The sequence below is a fragment of the Lissotriton helveticus genome, chromosome 10 (assembly GCF_964261635.1).
Source record: "Lissotriton helveticus chromosome 10, aLisHel1.1, whole genome shotgun sequence".
NCBI classification, from domain to species: domain Eukaryota; kingdom Metazoa; phylum Chordata; class Amphibia; order Caudata; family Salamandridae; genus Lissotriton; species Lissotriton helveticus.
In genome coordinates this window covers 37,986,085-37,998,529 of record NC_136071.1, presented here as the reverse complement: position 1 = coordinate 37,998,529, position 12,445 = coordinate 37,986,085, and the positions used below count along the sequence as shown (strand labels likewise).

General features: G+C 39.8%; 1 protein-coding gene across 1 annotated transcript in view; it reads left to right on the top strand.

Moving 5' to 3' along the window:
- Positions 1–12,099, top strand: part of LOC144785845 (myosin-4-like) — a 28,795-nt gene extending 16,696 nt beyond the window's left edge. The window contains exons 19-40 of the mRNA XM_078664690.1: positions 33–156; positions 834–970; positions 1,055–1,310; positions 1,389–1,631; positions 1,737–1,913; positions 2,522–2,667; positions 3,265–3,355; positions 3,454–3,843; positions 3,930–4,056; positions 5,491–5,609; positions 6,700–6,896; positions 6,987–7,170; positions 7,255–7,420; positions 7,554–7,678; positions 7,776–8,084; positions 8,177–8,380; positions 8,473–8,598; positions 8,778–8,948; positions 9,037–9,141; positions 9,356–9,451; positions 11,395–11,529; positions 11,974–12,099. Of these exons, the coding sequence (XP_078520816.1) occupies positions 33–156; positions 834–970; positions 1,055–1,310; positions 1,389–1,631; positions 1,737–1,913; positions 2,522–2,667; positions 3,265–3,355; positions 3,454–3,843; positions 3,930–4,056; positions 5,491–5,609; positions 6,700–6,896; positions 6,987–7,170; positions 7,255–7,420; positions 7,554–7,678; positions 7,776–8,084; positions 8,177–8,380; positions 8,473–8,598; positions 8,778–8,948; positions 9,037–9,141; positions 9,356–9,451; positions 11,395–11,529; positions 11,974–11,994 (3,649 nt within the window). The 3' untranslated portion in view covers positions 11,995–12,099. The remainder of the gene's footprint in view (positions 1–32; positions 157–833; positions 971–1,054; positions 1,311–1,388; positions 1,632–1,736; positions 1,914–2,521; positions 2,668–3,264; positions 3,356–3,453; positions 3,844–3,929; positions 4,057–5,490; positions 5,610–6,699; positions 6,897–6,986; positions 7,171–7,254; positions 7,421–7,553; positions 7,679–7,775; positions 8,085–8,176; positions 8,381–8,472; positions 8,599–8,777; positions 8,949–9,036; positions 9,142–9,355; positions 9,452–11,394; positions 11,530–11,973) is intronic.
- Positions 12,100–12,445: the final 346 nt, after the last annotated feature.

Below are 12,445 nucleotides of genomic sequence, written 5' to 3'. Positions count from 1 at the left end.
AAATACTTGAGCTTCACTGTTTTCTTTCTAAGGTACAAAGTCCTCAATGCAAGTGCTATTCCCGATGGTGCATTTATTGACAGCAAGAAGGGATGTGAGAATCTGTTGGGTTCCATCGATATTGATCATACACAGTACAGATTTGGACACACTAAGGTACAAAATGATGTATTCATTAAATAAAAATGCAAAACGTACTCCAAAATACTTTAGGAGCTAATATTTATTACATAGGTGGTGGCTGCTGTCAGAGAGAAGGCGTGACTAGCACAACGCAGTAGACATCAGCCATTGCAGTGCTCAGGGGAAAAGAGTAATCTTATTCAGCTGAAAACCTATCAGATATGAAAATTGGCTCCATCAGATTGGCTGGAACTTTTTGTATTTGGGTGGGGCAACAGCCAAAATGTTCCAGCTTCAAGAGACAAACTAACTTGGTATTAGCAAGCTAGTGGTGGATTGAGCCCAAAACACAGACTTAGAACAGCATTTTGAAGGTCTGCTTTTCAGTTGTGTACATTGAGAGTCTCATTTCTCAAGGAGAGACTATTTCTTCTGGCACCCAAGTTGCAGGTGAGGGAAAGACCAGAATTTGAATCTGTACAGGAAAGACATTCTTATTTTATGGAATGTGCCTTCTGTGAGGGATTTATGTCTGAAAAAATACCACCCGCCAGGGTTATCATTACTCCTATTATAATCATGTAACCTTAAGGGTTCTTTCCAAATGGTACAATAAGTGATTAGATATCTCCATTAAACAAGTCAGCGGGAAAAGAAATCACAACATTTTCTCCCATTGGTCAGTTTTCAATAATACTTGTTACTTTAAGGTGTTCTTCAAAGCCGGCCTCCTGGGTACCCTAGAGGAAATGAGAGATGAAAAGCTGGCCGACCTCATCACCCGAACACAGGCGGCCTGCAGAGGGTACCTCATGAGAGTTGAATTCAAGAAAATGATGGAAAGAAGGTATTAATAGTCTTTGTGAATAAATAAAAGACAGGTTCATGAGATACACTGTGCCTTACAATATCATTTATTTGCCTATAACAGAGAAGCCATAATAATCATCCAGTACAACGTCAGATCATTCATGAATGTCAAAACCTGGCCATGGATGAAGCTGTACTTTAAGATTAAGCCACTTCTGCAGAGCGCTGAGACTGAAAAGGAGATGGCCAACATGAAAGAAGAGTTTGAAAAGACTAAAGAAGCTCTGGTCAAATCTGAAGCAAGAAAGAAAGAACTGGAGGAGAAAATGGTTTCCCTTCTGCAGGAGAAGAACGATCTGGCATTACAAGTTCAGTCGGTATGTAAAATCCAATACTTACAAATTCTTACATTTCAACACAGTATATGAAACTAACTCTTTTCCAAAAATATTCAGGAAAGCGAAAACATGGCAGATGCAGAGGAAAGATGTGAAGGTCTGATTAAAAATAAAATCCAACTGGAAGCTAAAGTGAAAGAGCTGACAGAAAGACTTGAAGATGAGGAGGAAAGCAATGCTGAGCTGACCGCCAAGAAGAGAAAACTGGAGGATGAATGCTCTGAGCTGAAGAAAGATATTGATGACCTTGAGCTAACTCTTGCCAAAGTAGAGAAGGAAAAGCATGCCACAGAGAATAAGGTAACTTTGTAACAATTCAATGAAATATATATGTTACAAGTGCATGAATCCAGAAGAATATTTTAGGTTCGTATTGATAACAACCATGTATCTATTTGTTTCCAGGTTAAAAACCTCACAGAGGAAATGGCAGCTCTTGATGAAAACATCTCAAAGGTTTCCAAGGAGAAGAAAGCGCTCCAGGAGGCCCACCAGCAGACCCTGGATGACCTACAGGCAGAAGAAGACAAAGTCAGCTCACTGACCAAATCCAAAACAAAGCTGGAACAGCAAGTGGATGATGTAAGTGTTAACAAACATTATTGAGCTTGTCTGTGAGGAAATTGTAACCCGTCCTTGGCTACATAACGCCAAACTATATGAATCGTTCTGGTTAAATTACTAAGAAAGAAAGTGTACAACAGAGACCTCATTCACAAAACCATAGAGTAGGTTCTACCTTTTAACGCTGGAAGGTTAAAATATTCGCTTTCCACAAACAATTTAAATAGTCATATAGAAACACCTATGTGGACTTAGTTTAGCAACTAAAAGTATGGTCAAGCCGAATTCTTGGAATCCTACAAAATACTAATTTGTTAGAATCTGATCAAGCTTAAGTTTTAGTGTGCTGTGACTAAGCTACATGAAACAGACACGGATTTATGTTAAAACGGCACAGCTTCACAAAGCCGTAGGCAAAACACTGACTTTCTATTACAAATGCATATTTTAAGTGTAATCCACTCAGCAAACAGGCAGTGTTAAAAATATGCATTTGAATAGGGGTTCCTGTAAAACAACCTCACTCAATAAATTTTTATTGCTGTGGATTGTGTAATCTAAGGAACATTTTACTAGTCAGTGTGCATCAAAATTGTATGATATATCCTTTGTTTTAAAATCCTCAGCTTGAAGGATCTTTGGAACAAGAGAAGAAACTTCGCATGGACCTTGAGAGGGCCAAGAGGAAGCTTGAAGGCGATCTGAAGCTGTCCCAGGAAACGGTGATGGATCTTGAGAATGATAAACAACAAAGCGATGAAAAACTGAAGAAGTAGGTATTTAGGAGACCAATTTACTGAAATATGTATAGAGAAGGAGGCATTGTGTATGCTCCATGTAGCTATAATATTTATTATGAGTAATATTTAGGTACATTTGAAAATGTTAAAGGGGAAAGAAACAGCTGTAAATAATGTATAAGCTCACTCGTTTCTCTGCTCTGTTCTGCTAAAATATCATATTCAGATCTGAAGGCTAATCACATGTGCTATGAGTGTGAACATGAGAGGAGAATTGCACTTCTTGAAATCCTAATAAACATGTGTTTATAAAACAGCAAAGCAAAGAAGAACTAAAGAAGTTGGAATTTATGAGACCTATTTGACGAAATATGGTGTAAAGAAAGAGGCATAGTGTCTTCACCATGTTACCATAACATACTTTAGAAGTTATATTTAAGTGTATGTAAAAAAGTTTACAAGAAAAAACTACAGTTTAGATAATGTATCAGCTGATTTGTTTCTGTGGCTAGTTGTGTTAATATAGCATATTCATATCTGAAGGAACAACAAATGTGCTGTGAATGTTAACCTGGTAAAGGAATTTCCCCACTAAAAATTCTACTAAACACATTTTTATAAAACAATAGGAAGGACTTCGATTTGAGCCAACTGCTGGGTAAGATTGAGGATGAACAATCTTTGGGTGCCCAGCTGCAGAAAAAAATCAAAGAGCTTCAGGTACACACCTTTGCTGAAAGTAGCATTTGACTTGCTGTTGCAGCGACCAGTTGTGTTTAAATATGTCAAATAACAAATGAAACTATATGAACTTGTAGGCTCGTATTGAAGAACTTGAGGAGGAAATTGAAGCAGAGCGTGCAGCTCGGGCAAAGGTTGAGAAACAGAGGTCCGATCTCTCCAGGGAACTTGAAGAAATCAGTGAAAGACTGGAAGAAGCTGGTGGAGCCACTTCAGCCCAGATTGAAATGAACAAGAAGCGCGAAGCAGAGTTCCAGAAAGTGAGGAGAGACCTGGAAGAGTCCACTCTTCAGCATGAAGCTACTGCTGCTGCCCTTCGCAAGAAGCACGCTGACAGTGTTGCAGAACTTGGGGAACAGATCGACAATCTGCAGCGGGTCAAGCAAAAGCTGGAGAAAGAAAAGAGTGAATACAAGATGGAAATCGATGACCTTGCCAGCAACATGGAGAATGTTTCCAAGTCCAAGGTAACCTATTTTAATCAGTAAGAAGCAACATGTTGTGCAACAAGTTGATTACCTACACTACCACTAATTGCATCTTTTGTCCACAGGCCAACCTTGAAAAGTTGAGCCGCCTATTGGAAGACCAACTCAGCGAAGTTAAAACAAAAGATGATGAACATCAGCGCATAATTAATGACCTCACTACCCAGAAGGCACGCTTCCAGACAGAAAATGGTATGAATTTCATTTGAAAAGTTTGAAAGAGGAAGCTGCAATTTCTGGAAACATTTACACTCAAAAAAGACAGAAAGACAGTATGTGAATGAGAATTCTACATAATACACTGTTACTTTCATGAACACCTATATTTCAAATCTAAAAGTCTCTTTTAATTTAAATTAGATTTTCACACAAGTATTGATCCAATTTTATTATCCATTCAATACTGTTAATTAATCAGAAAATAAGAGACCCGAAATATATGGACAATACACATGATGTAATCATAAATTACTCACAGTGCATGTTTAAAATAGTAAAAATGGTTTAATTGACTTTTAAATAGTAATTAAGGGATGAAGTGCCACATGTACAAAGCATTTGTTTGGTCACAAACGGCCTGATTTGCAGAAGAGGGCTGTATACGCCAGAAAAATTGATTCTTCAAATGTACAAACACCAAACTGTGAAACTAGCTAATCGCAGTTTGGGTTTGCAACCAGAAACAGAATCACTGTCTGGAAGGGGCGTGTTCAGGGCAACCCTTCCAAACAGGGAATCTAATTGGTTGGTGGTGACCGATTCGCAAATGGGAAGGGATCCCCTTGTGAGTACTTCCCCTTTGAGAATGTTAAAACGTTTCATTTTTTTTTAAACACATCCTGTTTTCCATTAACGAAAATGGGCTGCATAAAAAAATTGCTTTATTTAAAAGCAAGCACATACATGGTGGTCTGCTGACTCAAGCAGGCCAGCATTCCTGTGGTGGGGCAAACCCTAGCGAGTCACTAATTGCGATCTACCTCATTAATATTCCTGAGGTAGGTCTATTTGCGACCCACTCTGAATCAATACTTGGGAGATAAGGGCCAGATATAACTTTAGCACTTTAGTTATAGTGATTTGCAAAGAAATTGCTGTTTGGCATCGCTTTTACTAATGTTAGTACATATGGCCCTTAATGAAGAATTGTAGATAATAAACATGCTCTTGTCATGCTGAGAAAATTCAATGAAATGGTGATGAGCTACATTTATGACAACATTTCAAAAATATTCAGAAAGTCCACCTTAATATCATACACATTTCAGTCAAAGCCACAGCTTAATAAGCTGTTTAACAATGAAATACAGAACATCACTGCAGACTGCCAGACCCATTCAGCCAGCCTTCTACCTGCGTTTCCCAAACTCAATCAAACTCACATAATTGGGTGTTGTCGCTCAGACAATAAATAGCAAATAACTGTGAAACCAAGACTAACCTAATACTAACACTATTGTTTTAAAAAAAAGGAAACAATAAATGCATCGCTTTCAAAGGCATTTTCACTTTCAGTGTCAACATGCACTTCACATTCTTCATAATTTCACAGCCTTGGCTTACTATTATTCTACGTTCACGAACAATAAGGAAAGTTACAGAACATTGCACTTTGTTTCCGATCAGGTGAACTCTCTCGTCAGCTGGAAGAAAAAGAGTCTTTGATTTCTCAACTGACAAGAGGAAAACAAGCCTTCACCCAACAGACTGAGGAACTGAAGAGACAGCTGGAAGAAGAAACCAAGGTATCTTGCGTTTTCACATGGAAATGTTCTCTGCACTTTGCTGAGTGAATCATCACGTTCTAAGGCTGAGAGTGGTATCAGAACACCAACGGTGTCTGTAGCATCCCACATTCTGGAATTATCAACAGATAAAGTCTGAAAGCAAAGTACATAATATGTTCCCCAAAGTTGCTTGACCAGCTACAAGATGAGCTGTTATGCAAATAGGTTATACCACTGCACATTGTTCAGTTGCATAAAAATCCTAACTTGTAACTCGACAATATTGCAAAGAAAGACGATTATGCAGGAGCTTGAGCAAAGTCAAATCAGAGATACCAAGCAAATTATTGATCAACATAGATCAGTAGAATACATTACAACAAAGTATCTGCTCTTCAGTCTAGCTCTGTCCATCCTACATACACATATACGTCAATTTGTCACACTCTTCAACAAATCAGTGATCAAAAGAATTATTTTCCACTTGGTCACAGTAAACACCTCTCTTTCACCCTATGCTTTCCCTCACACATTCGGAGCTATAAATGCAAGACTTTGTGGATTAATTGAATCTTAATGATCACATCTTTAATACTTGTCCGAAGCTTTCTTAAAGTCCTTGACATCGTGTCACTTCCTCCGGATTATTACTTCACTGAAAGGGTACAATTGCATTTCCAATTGCTGTGAAACTATACCGGTGAACGAGACACAGACAAGAATTATTCTAAAGTGCCCGACTTGCCAACTCGTGTACCTATTACACCACTCATTTTTTTCCTCATTTGCTAAATTTGTAGAACATTTTTATTCGATCCTCTTTATAGCATTTTGTAAAAAATAAACTCAATACACTCCCAGTACAGGCCTTACACTTTCTTTTCTATGTAGCAACTACCTCATTGGTTATACAGGATATTAAACATAGAACTGTTTCACTCATGTTTATTCAACAACACACATGGGACTCTTGATCTAACTGAACATTAAAGGATGGTAACAAACTAACCGAGTCACAGTTTGACCGCAGAGTACCTATTCAGTGAAGTTATTGATAAAACACAAAATAAATAATGATGAGGCTCTGACAAAAGTAATCTGTTTACAGGCCAAGAATGCCCTGGCACATGCCTTGCAATCTGCTCGACATGACTGTGACCTGCTCCGTGAACAATATGAGGAGGAACAGGAAGCGAAGGCTGAGCTCCAGCGGGCAATGTCCAAAGCCAACGGGGAAGTTGCCCAATGGAGGACCAAGTATGAAACAGATGCCATCCAGCGCACAGAAGAACTGGAAGAGGCCAAGTATGTTGTGTTAGACAAGAGGTATGTGGGGTTGTGAAATTGATGGATTTTTCTCATTCATAATACTACTGCTTTCTTACCCAATTGCAGGAAGAAGCTTGCTCAGAGACTGCAGGATGCCGAAGAACAGGTTGAAGCTGTGAATTCCAAGTGTGCATCTCTGGAAAAGACCAAGCAGAGACTGCAGTCTGAAGTGGAGGACCTCATGGTTGATGTGGAGAGAGCCAATGGTGCTGCTGCAGCTCTCGACAAGAAACAGAGGAACTTTGATAAGGTAAATTGACACAAATCTTCTTACCAAACTACCTGTGTTTCCTGGAATCATATTTTATGTTGAAAATATAACTCTCTTTGACAGGTCCTGGCAGACTGGAAACAGAAGTTTGAGGAAGCTCAGGCAGAATTAGAAGCATCTCAAAAGGATGCCCGCTCCATGAGCACTGAAATCTTCAAGATGAAGAACGCTTATGAAGAATCTCTGGATCATCTTGAAACCTTAAAACGTGAAAACAAGAACCTGCAACGTAAGTATCTGTCCAAGGTAGTTCATGCAAAGAGTATCCATATTAATGTAGCATAATAGATACATAGAATGATTGCCACAATCTAGTGTCAGATTTTAGAAACTTGATGCCATCATTTATATATCTCTAACAGAGGAGATCTCAGATCTCACTGAACAGATTGGGGAAACCGGAAAGGCCGTCCATGAGTTGGAAAAAGCTAAGAAACAGGTTGAGCAAGAAAAGAGTGAATTCCATGCTGCCTTGGAGGAAGCTGAAGTATGTAAAAAAGCCAATGTTAAATATGTTCCACTGAGGTACTGCGTTTGGTTAGTTTTAATACAATGTTTATGATGTTACCCTTCTCCTATAATAGGGATCTCTGGAACATGAAGAGGCCAAGATCCTGCGCATCCAGCTTGAGCTCAACCAGGTCAAGGGTGAGGTGGACAGGAAGATTGCAGAGAAAGATGAGGAGATTGAACAGCTGAAGAGGAACAACCAGAGATCTGTAGATTCTCTGCAGGGTACATTAGACTCTGAGATCAGAAGCAGGAATGATGCTCTGAGGCTGAAGAAGAAAATGGAAGGAGATCTGAATGAAATAGAGATTCAGCTCAGCCACGCCAACCGCCAAGCAGCAGAAGCACAGAAGCAGCTCAGGAATGTTCAAGCTCAACTTAAGGTATTATATTTAACCAAAGCCTCACTGCACTTCTATGTCTCTTTATACAAAACATTTACATTGTATCACAAAAAATGCTATGTGCCCAATAGGATGCCCAGCTTCATCTTGATGATGCTACTAGAGGACAGGACGACTTGAAAGAACAGGTGGCTGTCACTGAACGTAGAAACAACCTACAGCAGGCGGAAATTGAAGAGATGAGGGCTGCACTGGAACAAACAGAAAGATCTCGCAAAGTTGCTGAACAGGAACTCCTTGATGCCAGCGAACGTTTACAGCTTCTGCATTCTCAGGTACTATTATCTGTTGGGAATTCATTCATTATATATGAATGCAAGATAATGCACTTGTTACATTCTAGAATCTGTTTCTATCTCTACTTAAGAACACAAGCCTAATCAACACCAAGAAGAAGCTTGAGAGTGATAACACCCAAATTCAGAGTGAAGTAGAGGAAGCCATCCAGGAAGCCAGGAATGCTGAGGAAAAGGCCAAGAAGGCCATCACCGATGTAAGGCTCTTGTAAAAAATTGCAGAAGTCTAAATATTTAGTGCATTTTCGGTACCCTTAATTAAATGTAAAAGAGACATCCATAAAAATTAAGTATAAACTTCTATTCCATTTTAAAACTTAATGTAAGCTTATGACGTTTGAGATAACAATTCTTTAAAATGCATACCTTCATGTAGGCTGCTTTAATGGCTGAGGAGCTCAAGAAGGAGCAAGACACAAGCGCCCATCTTGAGAGAATGAAGAAGAACCTGGAGCAGACCGTGAAGGACCTGCAGCATCGCCTGGATGAGGCCGAGCAGCTCGCGATGAAGGGAGGGAAGAAGCAGCTCCAGAAACTGGAGAGCAGAGTGAGTTCATCAACAGAGTTCAAATTGTTGGGGTCTGGAGGTAGGGGCCAGTGAGGGAATGAAATAACCATATCAATTCCACCTTCAGGTCCATGAACTGGAGAACGAGCTGGAAGCTGAACAGAAACGCGGGGTAGAAGCCATTAAGGGCGTCCGCAAGTACGAGAGGCGAGTTAAGGAACTAACATACCAGGTATGTGTTTAATTTCAATAGTATGCATGGATTATTGAGCAATTAACAGGAGCATACAGGGGCAAACAATGAGGTGTGTGAGTGTGTGTGTGTAAGTTATACAGTGGACTAAATTAAATATTTCTAAACTTTTCAATTTTGTATACACTTTCTTGTAAATATGTCAATAGCATCTTAAAAGTATTTTCTCATATTTCTGTGTTTTTACTTTTAGTCTGAAGAAGATAAGAAAAATGTTTTGAGACTTCAGGATCTGGCTGACAAACTGCAATTAAAGGTTAAAGCCTACAAGAGGCAGGCAGAAGAGTCTGTGAGTAGCACATAATACTTTCCTTAACATGTATCTTTATATTGAGAACATTTCTGTATAATTTATGCCCAGGTTTGAATGAACGCAATGAGACAGACATCTTGTGACACACTGTCCAAACTACAGCACCCTTTCTTTTAGTTTTAAGAGACATTCAATTAGAAAATCCCCGTTATACCTTGGATGTAAGCGACTTTAAACAAAATACATCCAAGTGGTTTTAGAGCTGAGTTACAGTATTTATGTTTTGGAGCCTCCAGGACCTCAAAGCTCATAGCCCATCTGCTATTCTTTAAAGGATAGGCAAATATTTGATGTCTTCAGGAAGGGCGGCATACAACAAATTTCAAGGGGCAAAGGTGTGAATCTTGAAGGACTCTGGAATCTGACAGGAAATGGCCTGGCTCCAACCTCTTAAATTAGCCAAATTGAACACAGGTCCTTTAATGTCTGAAACACAGGGGAATGGAATCTCGTGTTTTACAAAGCTGGCAGCTGTCCTAAAATGTAGTACCTGCAGGCGGAAACTCATGAGGTCTGCCTCTGAGAATCTTTCAAATAGAGAAGTTTCTGCTTAATGTCATCACTGGATAGAGAATCAAGGACATCCTTCGCAAAAGGCACCCTAGGCAAAACATTACTAAGCACATTTCTACACAGATGTATTGAAATAGAAAATAGGGCATTTGCAAGTAAGTTGTCCTGCATTTTCGTTTGTGTAGGTTGGGGAAGTCAATTTCTAAAAATTGCGCACTAGAATAAGACCTTAACAGAGTTAATCCTCTCTTTACTTAATTATACCAAAAACTGTAGGTGGGGTGCTTTACACAATGAGCAGTATCATAGTGTTGTCTGTGTATTTGCTCAAAAGTGTGATACAGAGAGAGTGCTACAGCATGGAGAGTAAGACCCACCGCTATCCACATTTTGAGTTATAGTTAAAACAACAGTTCTCTGGTATTGGTCATTCAACAATTGACTGAAGGGTTGGTGATTCTCAGTTGTAAATTATTGGCATTAGTAGATCAATCGGTCTTGTGTATGGCATCAATCTACTTCGAAGAGAAGATCCTGTCACTAATTGCTAACCACACATGCGTAAAACAACACCACATTTAAATTGTAATGATCTCTCCTGTGAGGGACGTTTGCATTTGAAGCCCTCTCTGCCTCCAACCACCTACCTGAGAATTTGCTCATGTGTTTGCCCACAGCTATTGCTGTCATTTTGCTAAACACATGGTCTGTACGACTTTAGATCCACTATCAGTCCCATCCCTGGCCTATGCAGACTTCAGTCCCTAAACGTGAAATGGAAGAACTATTCAACCAATTTGATTTTAAGTTTGGAGGGTTTTCCATTCACTAAGAAATCCAATGATAGCCCCTCGTGAGTGATCACCACACCACGGCGATGAGTAAGGAGACCTGTAGCGCGACGAGGTAAATGCAGTGGGGAAAGGGAACCGCGATCCCAGAGATTGTCGGCAATTGTCAAACCGGGGGAGGGAGAGGATGGATGACAGTAATGGTGCAGATGTTGACTACCAAGTGATCACAGGTCAGTGTCTGACCCAGGCCATGTTTACTTCACCTTGGATGGCTCCAAAGATTGTGGACCAAAGTGATATATTTAAGACAGCACAAGTGGACAGTGAAAGTGTGACTCTCTTTGGCATTTGCAAGTGCTGCATTGAATGGCAAACTTGAAACAAATAAGTAAAAAATAGTCTGGAGGGTTTTCTGCATGCTTTCCTAACCCCTTTATTGGACAGTGGGTGGAGATGTCTCAGTTTGTTTTAATTCGCCCCGATGCTAGAATAGTAATAAACTGAATAATATCCAGTTCACATTTCAAAGTTTTACGTATAAAAAATGTAAACAAAAAAAGTCGCTATTTCAGTTCATTCAAATCTCCTAATACGTTTTCCCACTAACTTTAGGAGGAGCAAGTAAACGCGCATCTGACTCGATTCAGAAAGGTGCAGCACGAGCTCGAGGAAGCCGAAGAAAGGGCCGACATTGCTGAATCCCAAGTGAATAAACTCAGGACCAAGAGCCGTGACGTTGGAGGCAAGGTGAGATAAATCCGTTAGAAATGGTAGTGGTTTCCATCCATGTCCACATATTTGTCTCTTCTCCTCATTAACATTTAATCCAGATCAAGATTTCCACAATAAAACGAGTGGCACCAAATAACTGAGTGATAATGAGTGCCACACAAATGTTTCACTAGGTATAGAGGTGGCAACTCCAACAATGGTTCCTGTTTTATAAGTTGGAACCACTTGTGTAAAAAGCCTGGAGATGTTCCCAGAAGGCGGGCGGGTCAAATCGATGAATCCTGCTCACAATCTAGGGATGTACACTTTGCACGCCAGCTAGTGTCTGCATGTAAACGCAGTATGGGTGGCGACCTAGGCACTGTTAGATCGCATAGCCAGGTGTCTGTTCGCTGGGGTGTTGTGGGATGAAATGTTATCCTTCTCTCTGAATTAAAAACAACCTATTTCTTTCTCTAGAAAACCGAAAGTGAGGAATGAACAAAAGTACGCTCCAGGGAGGACTCCGAAATTTGCAAAATGTGAATGAAAACTTCCCTGTAATATTTTGTTTACCTCAGTAACAATAAACCTATTTTTACAACATTATTGTCTCTTTGATTGTTTTTCGCTGCTCTCTGTATGTCATCTGCACATCAAGTGCTTTTTGGGGGCAAGTCATTACAAGGCGGTCCCAACTGAAATGTCACCTACAAATCAGTGTGTTGTTATTTGAATCAGTTATGCTCCCTGGAAGATAAAACAAAAAAACGAGCAGAAAATAAGTCACATAAAAGTGTATTGAGTTGGGACAAAGCTCCCACGCGTCAACCAACCCTTTAAATGTCTTAGTAACATATCCTCATGACCTGTCCGCAAGAATACCTGCAGGAGTCCCTTGTGATGGATGCATGAGCCTGCTGAGTGTGCTACTATTACCCTTTCTATAAGA